Raw genomic sequence first — 19,912 nt, 5'->3', positions numbered from 1 at the left:
TATGTATGTTTTAAGGCCTAGTGATCTGAATTTGTTTTCTTACCTTCCTCTGACTTAGAAATTTGCAAGCATTAGACTTGGGGTCCTATGTTTTTGTTTGTTTAGTTACTGTTTTTTTCCTACTGCTGTGGATTGGACATAATTTAAGGTAAATGTATAAATTATCAGACGTCTTCCCTAATAATACCTGTCTGTTTAGTTTTTAGTGTCTATATTTAAATAATTGGGTTGACTTTCTGTTGCTTCCCAGTGCATAGCCTCAAGTCCACTGTTGTGCCTACGCCTTTCTTTTTCATTTAAAATCGAGTACAGACATGACCTGAAGATCCAGTTTTGTAAGATCCTCGGAACCATGTAGGCACTATCACTCTCTAACGACCACACAAGAGAAAAGCAGATGATGGCCTGCCAAAGAAGGAATTCTTGTTTCTTTTCCTTGTTAAAGGCTGAAGAGATGGAGTTATTCTGGCCATTTCATTTTTCTCAGAGTTCAGGGACACATGCCCTATGGCATTATATATGACAGCAAATTGTCTTACATGGCATGCTTTAATGAAAGTGGCTGAGTCTCTGATAATGTATACTGGCTAGGATTGATTTACGTACAGTGACAGCATTTTCTCACTTTATTCTGCTATGCTGATCAGCTCCAGCTAGTCTGTATGGCCCTAGATGTAACAGTATCTTAGACAATGGATCAGGGAGAAGAGAGATGCTAAAATCTGTGAGTATATTCACCCATCTCCCTGCTACAGTAGTTTTCTGACAGTATTTTCATGGGTGTTTTATCCAGTCTGACTTCTAATGATTCCAGCAGTGGGAATTCTATGTTTCATGTTCCCTTTACCAACTCTGAAGCTTTCTCAAAAGTGAAGGATTCCCTCAAATTTCAAAACACCAGAACCAATTTTAAAACCAGCTTGTACTTCAGTACAGACAAGACCCTGGAGACCAGGACTTTTGTTATCACTCTGTTCTAAGGTAGTCTCTCTACTTTTGTGGTTACAGGAAATATTATGGGTCCCAAAGCATCATGCAATAACTCTCTTCTTCTTTCAGCCAGGTTAGATAAGGATTGGAATTTTGTGACTAATTTTCCCAGTAAAAATATATCTAAGCTCAATGTTCTCTGAAAGAGGCAGCAAATGTTGATGTAGTTGAAGCACGTTGAGTTGTAACATAAAAAAAGAAGCAAGAATTTGTATATTAACTTATATATGTAATGTGTTTGTTTCTAATAAAAACAAAACTCCTTCTTCATTGATAGAAAATGGATTGTGAAATAAAGCCTGTTTTCCTACAAGTGCATATGTCATGCAGCCAGCTTGTGGGGGCATTTGGAGACAGTTGGCAAGCTAAGATGCTTCGGGAGCGATGCGGACTTCAGTGTGTAGTTTCTATGAAGGGAATGCAGAATGGCAGCAGCTCAAGGAGTGAATGTAAAGGCCATATAAGGGAAGCAAATGTACTGCTGTAGAGATGCCATTAGCAAAGCAAGCACTGACTTGGGGACCTTGGCATATACTGTCAAAGAGAGAAATTGCATGAGTAAATTCATACCTTTTTGCCTCTCCTTAGGTTTACAAAGTCAGTTTTAACTGAGAGACTGTTTACATGTGTGAAACAGAAGTTTTTTCCATAGTTGTTTTAATGTCAAGCAATTTCTACCAGTGTATAATTCCAACACACGCCTAATTTAGACACATTTATCACTGTTTTATTCTAACCAAGGCCTTTGGCTAAAGGGAAGCATGGCAGACCAAGTCTTTAGACAATGTCAGATTTAGTACCAGTAGTCTATTTCTCCCTTCCTTTATACTAAGAGCACTGTTCAAATGTCACAACATTAGCTTAGTATCCCTGTCATTTCACACACAAGTAAAATGAAGCAGCAGGAGGTAAAGCACCTGACTGAGCCGAGTGCTGACAGAAGGCGTGAGAATAGTAGGTGAAGAGGGTCTATATTTATCAAGAAGCGCACAGCACTGTGCAGAAATGGAGCATGAAAGTTGGTGTACTTTCGGGGTGGAGGCTTGGCAAATGATTTGAGGGGAGGGTGCTGGAATGGTATGCTGCAGAGCAGGCTTCAGCTCTCCACTTTGGGAAAGTCATACCAGCTCCTTTTCTGGAAGTCACCCCCTGGGCACATCTATATTCATATTTTAGTGTGGATCAAGAGCGCACTTGTGGAGTGAAACTCCTCATCATCCTCACTTATCATGCTTTGGTTTACTGCAGTGATGAGTGCACAAAGTGGACTCTTTTCAGATGAAACTAAACCAGAAAAGATGCTCCAGGAGTGCACCTAATGAGTTCTGAGTGCTGATGGGCATTCAGTCCATAGAGCTGGACTAGATGAATCTGAAATAAAACCTCTGGAAACATGTGAATATTGGTCCAGTCCTCAGCACAAACTTATTTGCTGTACAGATCTGATCAGAATGACCCATATTACTCACAAATATAGATGTAGCCTAGGTGGATGTAGCCTAGATGTAGCCATGGGAGTATGGCTATTTCAGGGGTATGCCTGCATTGTCTTCTTTGGGAACCACATCACTGCAGACATCTTAGCATTGAGCCTATATTTAACCTACTTCTCTGCTTCTGTTTGAAGCACTTTTCCTTGAAGAATATGCTTTAAATGTTAAGATGGAAAGCTGGATCTTGCTAGATACTTTGCAATCCATTTTTTATCCCTTGAGAAAATATACATTTTCAGTAGTGTTCTGATTTTAAGACTTCGCATTATGGGGAAAAAATAGTCTTATTTAAAAAAAAAAGTGGCTTTGTAATTTAATTCTGAATATGACTGTTGTTACTATCAAATGTTGTAAACACAGGCTGAGTGCAATAAACCTCACTTCCATTTAACATTAATAATATTAATGATCAGCACTTAAATCACATGCCATGTTCCAGGATTGTAAAAGAAACATTACCAAAGAGATTTTACACGTCTGGTGCCGGCATAATTTAAACCTGGCATAAAATTGTCTTCTGTCTGAAGGAATTTATTCCATCTCCAGAGTGGAGAGGAGACAGCGGAAGAGGGAATCTCTCTTTCTCCCAGAGACTCGGCGTGCACCACCCCTCCCCAAAACTTTCCCACTTTGGGAAAGGACTGGCGCTCCCATCTCCCCGCTTGACCTGACGCAGGCAGGATGAGCTGCTTGGTACTCCGGTCACATTTACCCTCGGCGCAGAGCAGCTCCCAAACTATTGTGAGCAAAACGCTGGATAAGCAGCTCGCCTGCAGACACGCACACGCACACTGAGCACACGCACCCCCGCAGGACATCACCCCGCATCTTCCCGCCCAGGCCTGCAGCTGCCCCGCTCCCTCTCTCCCCCCCCCCCCCCCGGCTTTTCCTCCTCTCTTCCCCCTCCCGCCCGCCCCCTCCGCTCGGTCCCGGCTCCGCCGCCGCGCCGCCGCGCTCCCCGCCGCCCCCGGCCGGGCAGGGCAGGGCAGGGCAGGGCGGGGGGAGCCGCGCCGCCCCGCGCCGCCGCCGGCCCCTCGCCCCCCGCAACTGCGCCGGCGGCGGCGGGTCCCGCCCGGGGAGGCGGCGGTGGAGGGGGGGAAGGGGGAGGCGGCGAAGTGCGCTGCCCCCCGAGAGAGGAATCAAACGGGGGCAGAGAGAAGCGCGAGGAGGAAGGGAGGGAGGGAGGAAGGCCGGGGCCGGGGTGGGGATCGGAGCGTCCCGGGTCCCGCCCCGGAGCGCCCGCGTCGCCTCCGCGCCGGGACCGCGGCGGCGGAGTCACTCGGGGCGGCCGCCACCCGCCGGCCCCGCGCCCATGTGCTCCGGGGAGCCGCGGCGGGGACCCCCCGCGCCCAGCCTGTGAGTACCCCTGCTCCGCCGCACCCCGGGCCCCTCCCCGGCCCCTGCCCCGATCCGCCTGCCCCGCCGCACCCCGGCCCCTCCCCGGCCCCCTGCCCCGATCCCCCTGCCCCGCCGCACCCCGGCCCCTCCCCGGCCCCCTGCCCCGATCCCCCTGCCCCGCCGCACCCCGGCCCCTCCCCGGCCCCCTGCCCCGCCGCACCCCGGGCCCCTGCCCCGATTCCCCTGCCCCGCCGCACCCCGGCCCCTCCCCGGCCCCCTGCCCCGATTCCCCTGCCCCGCCGCACCCCGGCCCCTCCCCGGCCCCCTGCCCCGATCCCCCTGCCCCGCCGCACCCCGGCCCCCTGCCCCGATTCCCCTGCCCCGCCGCACCCCCGGACCCCTCCCCGGCCCCCTGCCCCGATTCCCCTGCCCCGCCGCACCCCGGCCCCTCCCCGGCCCCCTGTCCCGATCCCCCTGCCCCGCCGCACCCCGGCCCCCTGCCCCGATTCCCCTGCCCCGCCGCACCCCCGGACCCCTCCCCGGCCCCCTGTTCCGATTCCCCTGCCCTGCCGCAGCCCCGGCCCTCCCAGACCTTCCCCCCCGCCCCGATACCCCTTTTCTCCTGGAACCCCTTCCCCTCCCGGAACCCCTTCCCCTCCCTGATTCCCTGTCCCGGACCCCCCTCCCGTCCTGGACCTCCCTCCTCTCCCGGACCCCCGTTCTCTCCCAGGTCCCACTTCCCCTCTCCGATTCCCCTTTCCAGACACCACCCCCCCCATCCTGGACCTTCCTCCCCTCCCGGACCCCCTGCCCTCCCAGACCTTCCCCTCCCCGATCCCCGTTCCTGGTCCCCCCTCCCGTCCTGGACCCCCCTGTCCTCCCAGACCTTCCCTTCCCCAATCCCCCTTTCCCGACCTCTCTGCTCTCCTCCCGGCTCCCCTTCCGGACCCCCGGGCTCCTTCCCCTCTCGGATCCCCCTGCCCTGCCTCATCCCCTGCTCTCCCAGACTCTCGCCTCCCCGCTCCCCCTTCCCCTCCCGGCCCCCCTGCCCACCCACCCGTCCCTTCCTGCCCCCCTTGGCTCCCTCGCTGCCCGCCCCGCAGCCTTTGCCTCTCATCGCCCTGGCAGCAGATCCCCCTGCCGCCACCTCCGAGCGGTGTTTTGGGGGGCAGAGGAGCGAGCCTGCTGGCCAGAGAGGGCCCTGGGTGCGAGGCGGTAGCCTGCAGGAGGCCAGGCTGTGCCCTGCTGGAGCCGCGGGGGTGGCAGGGACCTGCCCCGGGACCCTCCATATTGTCCCCGATTTCCAGCCGTTTCTCCTCTACCGATTCAGGGAATGATCCTCCCTAAGTGCCGAGACCCACTGCTTCCTTAAGCGTTTGGTACTATGCCAAGATACAGGCAGATCCTTCTCCAGAAGATGCCTCTGGAGGGATGGAGGCACCCTTTGCCCCTCTCCAAGTTTTTGTCCCAAGGGGTTTGGTCCTTTGTGCGTTGGAAGGTCTACAAATAGGCTGTGGCTGCGAATAGTTAGGCATGTACTTCTTGAGAAGCAGCAGGGGCCTTTTTCAACGTTATAGAAGAGACTTCTTTTTCTTAGTGTTTTAAAAGTAAACAAAACTTTTGTGTGGTGCACATGCTTAATTTCGCTTACAGACTTTTTACCTATGTTCCCTCCTTCAGCAGATGTAGTATTAATTTTATTGCCTGTACATGAATTGAATTCACTGATTGGCATCTAATCATGCTTAGAAAAAAGCCCTGTAAATAGCTATCAGAATTAATTTGGCAGCAACTGTGAGAAATGATCATACATTTACAAATGCGGTTGGATTTAGACTTAATGATCCAGCATGGATTTAACAAGAAATATAACCCCAACCTCTGGGAAGTAGCACTTATGTTTCTATAATAGTCAAAAGTGCTTGTTAGCTCTGGGACTGAGATGAGAGTTTGGGAGTTGTCAGGAAAGGAGGCAGAGGAGTTGAGGCTCCCAGGTTTGGCCTGGGAAGAGGCAAAGAAGAAAAGGGAGGAAACTGGGCTGAGTGCAAGCAGGAATAGTAAGAGAGACCTCTGTGTTTTAAGCATGTGCTGCTTGAGGTTGTTTGGGAATGAATCTGAAAGACATGAAAATGTCTTCACCTGCCGGGAGCCTGTGTGGAGCTGTGGGTTCTTGGCATGTTTGAGCATCAAACAATAATAGGCTCCTTTTGGCCCTCAGGGAAGCCAACAAATTAGGGGAGAGTTGGGGAAAATGCCACCCCTCTGCCACAGGGGCCTAATCCTGAAAAGCCTCAGGTACTGCAAACAGTTTTGCACTGAAGCTGAGGAGCTGTATATAATGTAAAGCAGATTTCCAACGTGTTGCAGGATGAAGGCCCAGCTGCCTAAGGATGAACGAAGCCTTGCTTTTTTTCCCTGTTGGTATGGGACATACCAAGGCATACAGTGGAGAAAAGCGACTAGGCAAGTGCACAGGGAAACCCTGAAGGTGGCTGCAGAGCATTCCTCAATGAACACAGCTGACAGCAGACAAAGCTCCCTCCCACCACCACTGCCGGTAGTCTGTTTCACTGACAGTAATTCTAGTGGCTGCTTGCAGTAATGGGGCAGAGAAGTGTGATGCCTTAATGAAAAGTGCTGTAGGAAGGAAAAACACTGTGGCAGATATACTTTTTTTTTATTATATCAGTATTACTGAACTTTTTCTCCTTGTTTTGTTATTTAATCAGGGACCTTTGTCTTCATGATGGGAGAAAACATCATCATGGCAGTTAAGATCCAAGCTTCTCCGAGAGCGAGGATTTATCAAGGCTGAGAGACTCTGGATTATCCATAAACCTCCTCTAAAATACATAGGCGCCTCCCTGTCTCCCCATCGTGAGTGGTCTTGAGTGCAGATATCAAGATGGCATCCAGTCTCACCTGTGCTGGCGTGATCTGGGCCTTCCTCTCCTTCCTCTGTGCTGCTGCCTCCTGCGTGGGGTTCTTCATGCCCTACTGGCTCTTGGGGTCTCAGCTGGAGAAGTCAGTTTCCTTTGGCACTTTCCGGAGGTGTTCGTTCCCAGTGCGGGATGAGACCCTCCAGACGACCGTGATGGTGGAGCAGTGTGGCCGCTACGCCTCCTTCCAGGCCATCCCAAGTGCTGAGTGGAGGATCTGCACAGTGGTGACGGGGCTGGGCTGTGGGCTGCTCCTCTTGGTGGCCCTGACGGCGCTCATGGGCTGCTGTGTGTCTGAGCTCATCTCCAGGACCGTGGGCAGGGTGGCAGGAGGCATCCAGTTCCTGGGGGGTAAGTGCTACGTGCTCTGTGCTTGTGCTGTGGGGGGACATGGCAGCATGTTCAGGCTGTAGGTTTACAGGTGTGGAGACTCCTCTGGTGATCTGGGGAGAAGAGGGAGTCATTCAAACTTTCTGCTAGCAAGGGAGACCAGACCTTGGCTCCCTCGACCATTGATTGGACTGTCTGTGTGTCTGAGCATGGCCCAAAGACTTGCAGTGACCTGTGGTCACTCTCTTGCACTCAAGTCCCTATATTACCTTCGGGAGTTGCATGCCAAATTCAGATTGCTGAGCACAGCTCTTTGTGGCAAAGACTTGACTTCTGTGGCTGGTGTCTTCATGGTGTTTTTACAGGCTGTAGATTTTGGCAGAGCTCAGCTGAGATGGATTTACCTGGAGAAGTGTGGGGGCTGCAGAGCCCCCGGGAGCATTGCAGAGGATAGACTGTGTTACTGTGCAAACCACCCCAGCCTTTTTCTTTCTCCTTCCCACACCCACCATCCACACAGCTGCCTCCACCTCTACTCTCTGCAGGTGTGCGGATCTGGCAATGAGACTGCAGCCCAGCTTTCCAAAGGGGAATGTTCACCCTGGTAGTGGTGACCCATGATCGCAGGAGGAGCACAGCCAGGCTGTCTGATCCAGGCTATCTGATGGTACCTTGAGTTTGTTGGGTCTATGGTCTAGACAGTGTGTGTGGGAGAATGGAGTATTTAAAGGTTATGAGACAATAAAACAGGATCATGAAGCTGTGGTTTTTATAGGACCACTTTTTCAGTAAATCATCGCTGTCTTGTCACTGGTGACATGCAGATCAGTAGCGCTTCCGTCCTGTGCAAACACTACACCGTGTCTGCTCTTCTGTGTGTGCTCACCTCTGTAAGGGGCGTGTGTTTCTCTGGGCTTTCAGTGCTGATACTCTGCAGTGTCCATACCCAGCCGTGCATCTCCAGGCAGGCCACTTAGCAGCAGACTTCAGTGGAAGGATTCCTAACTCTGTCCTCTCCAAATAGAAACTCACCCAGCAAGGGAAATATGAACACATTCGTAGTATGCAGCCATAAGAAAGCACAAGACAAACTTTGCTGTAGTCTGGCTCAGGGCTCATAACTGAGGCCGTGCCAAGCCTTCAGCCCCGGGGAAGCAGCTCCCTCCTGGTGGCGAGGGGAGCAGTTCTGCTCTGCAGAAACCCTGGCTCCAACTTTTTGAGCAGTTACTCCACTTTAGAGCAAACTGACCCTGTCATTTCCCCCTTCCCTCAGCTTTGTGACCAGCAGGCATTCTTGTGTTTAATTTGGCTGGCAATTTGAAAATACAGCAGCTGCTTGAGAGTTAACTCCGCTGGAAATTGCAACTTCTTGAAGCCTGCTCTGTTTTGAAATTCCACCAGGGCAGCCGGAAGGTGGAGAGGACGCTCTGCAAGCCCGCTCAGTCTGGCTATTTCCACTCAGAGCCATTGCAGACTCTGCCTGGCTTTAAGCGCCCCTGTCTATTTCCAAATGCTAGCTCTGCTCATCTGGTTTGAATTTGCGTTCAGTCCCTTTTTTGCGGCTGTGCTCCCCTGTCTGTCGGCTGAGCTGGGCTGGCTGCGCCTGTGCTTACAGCAACGCCAGTGAAATGTGACAGCCTGAGTGGGGGGCCGCTGGGCAGGGGGTGCAGGAAGCGTGGGGACACGCACCCCCCTCGTGATGTTGTCGTGGGCTGAAGGTAGGATGGTGAATCGTGCATGAGGAGGAGAGAGGCCCCTTTGGACCATGCCTGGCAGCCACTGGAGCTAGCCCCAGATAAGCACGCTGTATCCCTTTGCTCAGGGAAGGGACGTAAGCATTTAGGGCTTATCCACTCTAGATGACAGTTCGAAAGACTTGTGAACTTGTGATATGAAACTAAAATTGCCAAAGACTTTACTTACAGTTCAGAAATTATTTACACAGCATGTCTAATTTTTCCCTCTACTGGTTTTTATGGTTGTCTCTCATTTCACCCTGCACTGCTGGAAATGTGTAAGAAATGAACAAAGTGAGAAACCATCATTTCTCAGCCTGCTTAAAAGCTAACTGTGGGGGGCATTAGGGAGAGGCCAGGTGGTGCAAGCCAATAATGTGGATGAACTGAGGGGACATATTAAGGTAAAGATCAGATACTTGCATCCTTAATAAGATCCTTACCTGCTATAAATCAATATAGCTTCATTGTTTAAATGACATGACTACATTTATTCAAATGTCTAACTTAAGCACTATAATTACTAGGTTGCTTTATGTCAAGATAGCCATGAGCTGTTCGGATTATTTACTATCTAGGAATGCCAGGTCTTAGTTCCCTATGCAATGGTTTAAGTTTGCTTTTACTGCCTACTGTGTGTGCTTTGAATATGGCTCAGTGGCACCAAGGTGATTGTCATTTTATTTGGCCTCCAGATGAAGATCTAACCAAATAAAACCCTCGCAAATATTTTGCTTGGGGGAAAAAGGACCCCCTCCCATTTTTATTATGAATAAAAAGCCTGGGAAAAAATAAGCAGCTCTCTGAGTGATGCCATTGATTCATCCTCTGTGCCTTTCTCCTTGTCTGGGCAAGGAGATGAAGGGCAGTTTTGCTTTCTGTTTCTTTTTCATCTGAGTCACCTGCATGAACATACCGCTGTGGTTCCTGCTATCAGTAGCAGAGGATGAGTGTTTGAAAGAAACTATATTTTTCTTGAAGTTAGAAACCAGTATAAGAACATGCTAGGTGTAGCTAGTTTACAGTTTCAATGGTGTTCCATTAGTCTCAGTAATTTTCTTAACATGATTTAAAAACATGGCCTTGATTAGGAACTAAACCAATTGACAGTGTCTTGTCATGGGACACCCAAGGTTCGGTGAGATGTAGAATCACCTGCATTTGAGGTGAGCCGAAGCACTAAGGTTGCTAAAACTAGCTTACTCCAACACTAGAAACATTTTTACTACTGTTAAGAGGTGGCAGAGAACAGAGGTAAGCAAACAACCTGATCCTCTTCTTCTAGCAGTGGAAAGGAGGAGTAACTCCAAGTAGGTCAGTGGAATAACACCTGTATAAAAGTAGTGTAGCTTGCACTAGCTTAATGGTGCCAAGGTTTTACAGCTGGGATTTCTCCAAGTTGTATGTGGCAACTGATGTGAGTGAATTATTCATGAGCACTTATACCATAAATCTGCTCTTCTTACAAAAATTGAATGCTGGGACCTGCAAGAAACTGCAGATCCATGCAGAGTCAGGAGAGCTGTTAAGATATTGGTTGATCTTACATATTTAGTCTATATTTACTGTTTCAGCTAATCCTGAGTACAGTGCATACATACATTTTAAGATGACTCTGGAATGATGTGTACTGAGTTTTTGTTCCTAATAGAAAGATTGTGTTGTAGACTTTTCCTCCCATTTGCAATTATCTGAACCACTTCCTTTCCCATGTATGTTCACATGACAGCTCTGTAGCTATTATAGCAATTGCTTACATGAAGAAGCAATGTTATTTTTATCATATTCTAAGTCAATTTGGCAGCAGGCAACAAAAACTAAGCAACACCCCAAGGCCAGCTGTTTCTTCAGTGACTGTCAGTGGTCTGCAGTCCATAACCCGCAAACTGCTGCTGCAATATCTCAGGACATACTTCATGAACCTTTCTGTTGTATTACTTCAAAGAACTGACAACCGATGTGAAAGTTATGCTGTCTGTAACCTCTTGAGGGCACAGTTATGTAGATGGCTAAAGTCTTCACTGATAACAATAAGTGCAGTGTTTGCAGTTGGTTTGCTTTGAATGTTTGGAAGATTGAGGCATATATAATGTAGCTGGAACAGATTACAAGCATGTATCTTTGACCGTAGCTATTGAGGGCATGATGGCAGGAAGTGAAGTTTAACAAATCTATGGCAAATTGGACTCTGTAATTATTGATCTTCTTTCCACTGTGCCTTGGCAAGTCAATTCCACTTAAATGGGGAGACTAAAAATTTGCAGGTATGTGGCTCAGATATGACATACTAATTTGGTGAATAGTTTCATTCTCTGAATGCAGAGCAATAATTTTAGGAACATAATGAACTTAAAGGTTAGCCAGTTTTATGAGAGGCAGTGGATCAAAAGATACAAGTATTGCAAGGACGGTCAATTTAAAGAACATTATGCTAGCAAGGTGAAACTTTTCATTAAAATGGTCAGCACACATGAAATATAGATGAAGTCTGCACTTGCTCAGAACTCCCTTTGCCTCTGTAGGACCACCAAGCCAAGCTCAGAGGGTTGTGAATCTAAGGGAACAGAGCATGAAATAGCCTGCTGGCTTAGACACCTCTCCGAATCTGGCAATTTGACCCTGATTCTGAGTAGAATGTGAGAAATGAGCCCCCTTCTTAATTTTGGTGCAGCCATGTGGTTTGTACTGTCTTCTTTAGCATGGTCATTCATTGTTTGTACTCAAGAAAACCACAGGTTTTGCTGCTCTCTTCAGTAAAGGAGTAAGCTTTTCAGCAGCACTTTCTTTTCCTCTCCTTATTGCTCTATCTTGTTTTCCTTGTGTCTCACAGGGGTGCTGAAGTCCCTAAAATGATGGTCCTTGTAATGCTGATTATAAAATCTGGAGCTCTCTTGAAATGTGGGATGGTGAAAGGAGCATTAAATTATTTGAAAAAACGGGGATGCAGTTACCAGTAACTTCTGATTCCATCTCAGAAAAAAATATGGTCTGTTGGTAAAAGCTCTCAGCACCACACAAAATCACTGCAAAATACTTCTCCAAGTGTGCTGTCCCAGTAGTGGTCAACAGTTTCCACCACCCATGTCCTGCTCAGGACAAGTGCTTGCTGGACGTGGAGGGCAGAGAAATAAGGAGGTCCATTGAGATGAGGAGAATATGGAGTGAAGGGTGATGATTCTGTATTGCCTGTGGGGACATCTCAAAGAAACCCTTTGAGATTTTGGGCTGGAAATTTTAAGAAGACAGATCCAAAGGAGATTTTCAGGTTTTTGGCATACTAGTGGCTGAATCTGACTTTGCAGGTGAGATGATCAAGGTCTAAAATATAGGGAGAAGAGAAGGGAAGGGAACTAAAGTTGTAGGACTGTGGGACCATGTAGAGATGCTGTCCCTCAACAGAAGTGCTTGGCGAACAGTTAAAGAAGTAAGAGGAGCTCTTGGAAAAGATGGAGTCACTGAGTCTAAGGGACAACACATTTGAGAAAACGTAGCTGATGGTCAAAAACTTGTGGGTCCAGGAGAATGAAGGCAGTCTCGGTTCTGAGACTGGCTAAGAAAAACAGGGCTTTGATGAGGGTAGTTCCAGGGAATGGAAACTGTCCTGGGAAAGGCTGTGCGTGGCGTGGAAGAAAGGAACTGCAGGCAGTGACGGGTAACCATTATTTTGTCTGACAGCTGAAGTGAGGCTCTCTGGTTCTGGTTCTGGTTCTGCCCGGAAGACTAAGGTCAGTATCACTTTCTGCCTGTAGGGTGAAAACATAACTGAGAAGAGCCTTGCTTGGGTCAGGGAGGAGCTGAGATTGTCAAGAGACTTCCAGGATGGAAACTGTTGCCAAACTCTTCTGTAGTTCTGCCAGACCTGTCTCATCCATTTCTTCCACCTATACAGCTTCCTCCCAACTCTTCCTGAAATTTGTACCTGGAAAAAAAAAAAAACCCAACCCAAGCATAAACCCATTAAAAATATCCCTTTTGTCCTTTCATCCTCTTTAGCCTCAAAGTATTTTTCAAAAGAGTAACTTTTGAGGAGAGCTCAGGGAGGGTGTCTGTTTCTATCCAAATCCGTGAACTCTTCACTTGCTCATTAGCTGCTCAGGGCTGCTTTGTCCCTGTCCTCCACTCCCTTACCTCTTGCGAGGTGCAAGCCTTCAGTGCCTTGGCTGTGCCCATGTAGGCATGTGACAGGACAATCCACATCCTAGACAAAGACAAACTGCGTTGCCAGTGTTAATCCAATGTATACATGTGCATATAAAGGCACTGCAGAGGGGCATATGAAAGGAACAGATGCCTCCCCAGGAGGTAACAGAAGAAGAGCAAACAAGGAACATGGCACTGTTAAATGTGGTTACGGAGTGATTATATGTCATGTCATAGGCTCATACATTCAGCAATAATAAAGTCAGCAGAGAGCCCTGTGACTATTTAGTCTGATGTCTGGTGTAGTATGAGGCTTAGGACAGCCCTCATATAATTCCTGTTTGAACAGGTGTATATCTCTGAGAAGAAAACTTCTAGTCTGAATTTAATTGCTTCCAGAAAAGCAGGCTCTTCATAATTTGTTCCAATGTTGAATTTCTCTGAGTCATTTTCTTACAAATCTCTTTTCGTACAAATGTTAAAAAGTGTAGCACCAAGAACAGATCATTGCAAAAACCCTACTAAAACCACATTTGCTTGAGGCTTATTATAGTTCTCTTTCAAGATCGAACAGTTAGCCTGCTTTTAATCCATTGAAGTTGTGCTACGTTCTAGTTTCTTAACCAAAACAACCTATGTAGAAGCAGCTTCATGGCTGCTGTGTTTCACACCAGCTATCACTCTGGTTTTCCTTAGGCATCCACCAAGAGATAAAGTGCAATGTATAGCTGACTGTGCTTCACTTTGACTTGCTGAGCTGGTTCCTGTGATTGCTAGTGCTGATGCTCAGTATCTGCTTCCCAGCATTTCAAGGTGCCTTCATATACTGTGATAAGTGCAGAATCAGATTTGTGGATCTGGGTTAAACTGAATAAGGCAGGGGAGTGTTATTGTTGTAGGAAGATGATCAGAACAAGGGAATTTGGAAGTTGTTGTTGTCTTTAACAAATTTTGTGGTATATGTTCTATTGAATAATTAGCTAGCTCTCTGCTGTATTCAGGCAGAAGGGACAAGTTAAAACATGGGACAAATTCAGGACTAAACCTGAACTCATGCAATTTATGTCCTCTGCTGCTCTCAATTTATAAATGACATTACTCAGATTCTCCTCCCACTCTCTTAATCTTATGTAGCCTCTGTTGCTTGAATCTTTCCTCTCTGCATGGACCACCAAATCTGACTGGAAGGAAGTCAAAGTTAGCAGGTACTTTTATGTGATAGGTCAGAAAAAGGTACAGACTTAGGTTCTCTATATTTTTAAGAGACTGGCCACATCTCAGTGATCAGGCCTTCCCCTTGGTTGCAGATGTTCTCACTGTGGTCCTGCTAAGGTTGCTGCCCCAACAGATCTGCCAGCCCAGCTTTTCATGTGATTATTCCCTAATGAAATCAACTGAAGGAGACCCGAGTTAGCAACAATTTGTTATTTAAGCTAACGCCAAGCATTTAAATGCAGATTAGCAAGCAAGAATCATTATGATATTACTGGTCATAAACTGCAGAATCAGCAGCTGCAAGGAGGCCATCATCCCCCAGCAAGGTTATGAGCAGCACAGAACAAGCAGGGAGTCGTAATGCTCTTTGGGTAGTGGAGATGCAACCAGAAGAAGACAAATGATGCTGAGAGTAGTTTCATACAAAAGTTAGCCATGTGAATTAGCTTGTTTACAGTGAATTGTGCTTTGAAAGAGGCATTCATTTTTATTTTTTCAATTATATTTACTCCTAATGTAAATTTCAGCTAAATACAGGGGAAAAAAGCTAAGTTTCAGCCCAGAGCAAATTCTAGAAGTTAGATTTCAGGCTCCATGAAAGCACATTTAAAATGCAAATGCTGATGTCTAAGAAAAAAGATGCTGCTAAAATGTTGGGAAGAGTCCCTTTACTTCTCTTTGCTTTGCTATTGATGTTGAATATAAAAGTGATGTTTTGAATATTGCTGCAGCTGTGTTGGGTTTAAGCAGAATTTTGCATTAAGAACAGAATTTTTGATCTAAAGAAGTCCTAGAGTGCTGTTTTTTTATCTCTGGAATGAAGTTCAGGGTTTTTGCTTTTTTTGCCCTCTTTTCTTGGAAAGAAACAATGATGATCAGCACTTCTGTGAAACCTTTCATTTCACAGGGCTCTGCTTGCATAAGCTAATGAAACTTCAGGAAATGTGAGACAGGGGAGCAAATATCCAATTTTGCTGGTACAGAGACAAAGACAGAGTTACTTTACTTCAGGTCCTCTGCGTTTATGTTGGTTAGAGCAGAACCTGGGTGCGAGTTAGTCATTGTGTTTCTGCATTCAGAGATCTGTCTTGTTTTGTTTCCTGAACTCCATGAGCTATTTGAATATTGCTGGGAACTTAATTTAGGCGTCAAAATGTTGCAATGTTTTCCGAAGCAGATGAGGTCATATGCCCCACAGACAGGCCAGGATTGTTCCCAGTGGCATATTTTCCAGGATTTTGTCCAGTCTGGCTTTAAATGACTATGTAATGGGGCTTTTTTCACTTCTTTTAGGAGACACAGCTTACTACGTATTCCATTTGGAATTTTTTCCTGATATTCAGCCTGCATTTTCCTCTCTTTGGTCACATCCTTTTACTTCTCCAGTACACTTTTAACCATTTGAGCTGTTTAACTTTGGCTTTCTAAAGTATAATAAGATAGTTTTCAGTCTTCATCATTAGGATGAAGTCAGGCATAGAACTTGAGGGCAACCAAGGTATTGTTTCCATGCAGTGAGCAAATAGGAAGGAACATGACCTAATTAAGAAACATGGGACATATAGGTACAACCCAAACCCCACCACAACCACATCCCTCACTGTGGCCTTGTTATCTGTCTCGCTGCTCAAGGATTTTCTTCTGCCCTCTGAAACACCTCAGATGACTTGAGAGACGTTAAGATTTCTCCATTGCTCAAGTGCGAAGTCCTGGGTGGCATAGAGACCGTGTGGAGGTGGCCCTGAGTCGCAGAGGGCCATGAAGGACATCCTGTCCTTGCTCCTGGGATGATTCTGCCACCACAAGGCATCGCAGGCCAGACGGGCAGTATTGCATTTGACAGATCCCTTCTAGTAGCTGTCCTGTGCCTTCTCAGGCATGAAAAATCGGGCATGGTCAATGCACACTGACAATGCTGGTGACATGGCTGATTCGCTAGGCTTGATTAGATCTCATTTACATTGTTTGTTCCACTGTCAGTCCCCTGATGTCACAGGTATAACTGAGAACAGACGCAGGCTTTTTTTTCCCCCCTGGATTTGCCATTCCTTAGAGCCTGACCTGTTGAAAACAACAGCAATATTTCTCCATGGGAGCGAGAAGAGAGGGCAAGATCTGGGACTCGTGATCCAGAGCTCAGCACCACTGCTACCCATTGAGGCTAGTGGGATTTGGGGGGGGTTGGTGCTGCCAAGAAGCGCAGAGAACTTTGCAGGATGCCAGATCCTATCTGTATCTCTAGGTAGTGAGTGTTAATTGCGGTGGGACTGATGCCTTAAAATACAACTGGTTCTTGAGAGGGTTGCTGTACCATGGGTTGAGTGCACCTTTTCCTCCATAAGCCTAATAAATCTCCATCTTTCAGGAGGGCTGACTATTTTGAATGGATTTGTAGGCAAAATTCTTTGCTGGTGGGCTAGCAGACTTTTAAGTGAGCTTGGCAGTAGTTTGTAGGATTATAATGAAAATGTTAATTAAAAAAATGTAAACAATTACATATTACAAATCATTGTTATTTTTATCTTGTAACATGATCCAAAAGGCTTCAGAGAGAATGAAGCAGAAAATGCAGTGCTCTGATGAACACTGTATCATTTCTCTAGTAATGTAAAGATCTGACCCTCTCCCTTGCAGTCTGACAGTTCAGTTGTCTTGCATTGTCCCGCAGTAAAGATGCCTTTGTAATATAAAGTGGTATTGTTGATTTGAGAAGAATGGTTTTCTTATAAATGCAAAGGGCTATGGAATTTGTCCTTTGCTTTGAGGAGAAAGGATTTAAGAAAAAGCCATGAATGATCAGTCTGGAATAACAAAAGCTGCTTCTGAAAACAGCACCCTTTAAAAGGATATGAAACCCACTAACACAGCAGAGTGTAAGAAATAGCCTTAAGGCTCCTGAGGATTATGCTTCCTGACTTCTTCTCAAGTTCAGGCTTTTGTCTGAGTCTGCAGCTAACTGAAAGCCTATTTATCAATACATTTTTTTTTTTCATCAGAATAAGCTTGATAGTCAGAGCATCACAAGCAGTTCAAGTCAGGCACAATATAGCTGAATGCCAATTATTAGGAAGGGTTACCAGGGCTTATTAAAAAGTGCTTAGTTTTGAGAATCTGTAGAAACTGTGGGTAGCATGATGTTAAGGGACCTTCGTGCATGCGTGCAGGAGAGGAAATATCTTTGTACTTTGTTTCAAACTTGCTTTTAAGTAGATGTGTCCCAGGTGCTGCTGGATGACTGCAAGCTTTAAATGACATTTGGGGATTTGTGCATCTGCCTGACAAATTTGTGCAAACGTCCTCAGTTATACAGTGTTGCTGTTGTTATGATCGTTCTTGTTATAGCGTAGGAAATTCTGGAAATCCATTGTGCAAATCACTGGGGGAAGAGAAACAGAGACAGTTGCTGCTCCACAGAAATTTCAGCTGAAACAAGCAAAGTCAAATCAGGAAATTGGTGGTGCTTTGAGTTTACTGTGTTTTTTAACATGATAAATACAGATGCTAAGGAATTTCTTGTGCACTTTGTGGAGGAGCAGGTAAAAGGAGCTCTCTGCATGCTGGCTTAGTAAACAATTATAAACATATGGTTTTCCTGAGTGCAGTCTCCTCTTCAGATAACCTGCACCCCTCTAAATGCTCTTTTACTTGAAATAAGTCCTCAGAGAGGTAACCAATGGGGGCGGCAGATGCCAGGTTACGGCAGACAGAGCAGGCTAAGGAGAGCAGGGCACTGTGGGGACCAGAGGGTGCTGCGAGGAGAGAGGAGCTTCACCCCCTTGTACAGCCCCTGCAGACCTATATATCCAGAACTACTGCTGAGGCACAGAGGGTCATGTAGATGTTGTCCAGGTTATTTGCAGGAAAATACAATAATTAAGACCTCTTCTGTGCTATCTAGTATGTAGTTTTTGGTTTTACTTCCCCTTGTATTTTAGTTTTCAAGAAATTCTGATAGTTTTTAAGTCCCTATCCTGCCACAGCAGAAGAAAACATGAAGAATGGCACTAAACACTGGGATAAAGCTCTTTACAGCTAAGGCAAACCCCTAAACCATTACAGATTCATTCTGCAAAATCAAGAGATTGTTATAGAAGTCAGGGCATTTTTACAAGAATTCATGTTACAAGAACCCCAGTGCTTTGGAGAGCTTTGCTCAATGTCTGAAATCTCTTATCTAACCAGAAATTTTCTCTCTGCAAAGCATTTCAGAGTGGCACGCCAACCAGCGAGAGCAGACCCTGGCCGTTCGGGCCAAGCTGCAAGATGGAGCAGGTTGTGGGGTGAGACCCATGGGCAAGGCGAGCCGTGGACCTCGAGCCTCTCTGCATGGCCTGGGGGCAAGGCTAATGTCGATGTGCGCTTCCCGTCAGTCCCCCAAAGCGCCGGTGGCTCCCTGAGCCCCCGAATAATGAATGCGCCCCAAGTTATTTCCAACAGATTAGTTGGGCTGTGCAGCTTTATAGTCCCTTGTGCTGCCAGAGTTTGAGGGACTGCTCCCGTGAATAAATGTAAGCACAGTTCTGCTTGCAAGATCAGGCTTTTCTTAACAATGTTTCAAAATGATGCTGTATGATAATTAAGGAGTAAAACGATTTCCTAACATCCTGCAGTGGAGCGATGCTTTGGAAACCATTCTGCTTGTGAGCACTGAGCCATCTGTTGAGCAGAGTCTCTTGCTTCCTGTTTCTCTTATTTTAGCATTATATTTTATTTCCTATTTTCCTCCAGTAGCTTCAATTCATTCCCCAAACTGGAAAGGGATGCCATGGCTGAAGATAGCTTATGCTGAGCCGTTAAGAGCTCTATTTAGCTCATTCCTTTTTTCCATAACAATTTGCAATAAAAAAACATGTCAGAAAAGAGCTCTTTTGTGTAACATTCAGTGACCTGCAAGGGCTGGGACAAACCTTATGCTGGAGACGGCAAATTCCATTTCAGGCCACTAAGCAGGAGATCCGGTGCTAAGAACACAGGAAGCTGAGAGGATAAATACTGTAACTTTTCATCTCATGCATAAGAATTGCAGTCTGTTTTGATCTCATGATAGAGAAAAGTCATTCTGCTTATCTCATCTAACACAGTGGCTAGTCTGATTACAAGCTTCCCTGCTTGGCACCTTTTTAAATTCAATTTGGCTGCCTGTGTCCTTGGCACACAGTGGGTTTCATTAAATTTCACAGCAGTTAGTTTTCATTCCCTCTGTGACACCTTTTTATCAACATTTGACTCTAGTGTAATTTCAAGCAATTGTGCTTTTTTGCGGAGCACTTGTACCATAATAATTTGGCAGAGCAGGTGAGGGAAGACGATTCAGATACATTGCAAATCTGTGCAGAAAATTAATATATGGGAAGCCAGCTCAGCGTGCAAGTGTTTTTCACATGTGATGACAATAAAAAGAAGCTGCTTTCCTTCCTCTTCAGTTGGTATCATTGTAGACTGTCAAAACTGCAGTTAACAAACTTGCTGAAAGAGGCAGATTCTTATTTTCTTCAGGCTCATCACAGCTTTATTTTTAAAAACAGAGCTAGTGGTCTGCTGCTGGATTGACAACCCAAGGTTGTGCAACAAGCTTTCGGAAGCCCTGGGTGAGACCTGTGGCTGTGCAACAAGGCCATATGAGTTTTCTTTTCAACAAGAGATGCAGAGGCTGGTTTATTAGGAAAGTGTGAGTGTGTGTGTGCGCATGCGTGTAGGAATGCAGAGGGCAAATGTAGCTGTTTTCCTTTTG

The 19,912-nt window shown here is 46.6% G+C and overlaps 1 protein-coding gene across 1 annotated transcript in view; it reads left to right on the top strand.

Annotated features, from left to right (window-relative positions):
• Nucleotides 1–3,649: 3,649 nt before the first annotated feature.
• LHFPL6 (LHFPL tetraspan subfamily member 6) overlaps nucleotides 3,650–19,912 on the top strand; it is a 149,876-nt gene continuing 133,613 nt past the window's right edge. Inside the window, exons 1-2 of the mRNA XM_067289661.1 lie at nucleotides 3,650–3,839; nucleotides 6,551–7,111. Coding sequence (XP_067145762.1) covers nucleotides 6,727–7,111 — 385 coding nt within the window. The 5' untranslated portion in view covers nucleotides 3,650–3,839; nucleotides 6,551–6,726. The remainder of the gene's footprint in view (nucleotides 3,840–6,550; nucleotides 7,112–19,912) is intronic.

The sequence above is a fragment of the Apteryx mantelli genome, chromosome 1 (assembly GCF_036417845.1).
Source record: "Apteryx mantelli isolate bAptMan1 chromosome 1, bAptMan1.hap1, whole genome shotgun sequence".
Lineage (NCBI taxonomy): Eukaryota > Metazoa > Chordata > Aves > Apterygiformes > Apterygidae > Apteryx > Apteryx mantelli.
This window is presented reverse-complemented; position numbering and strand designations above follow the sequence as displayed.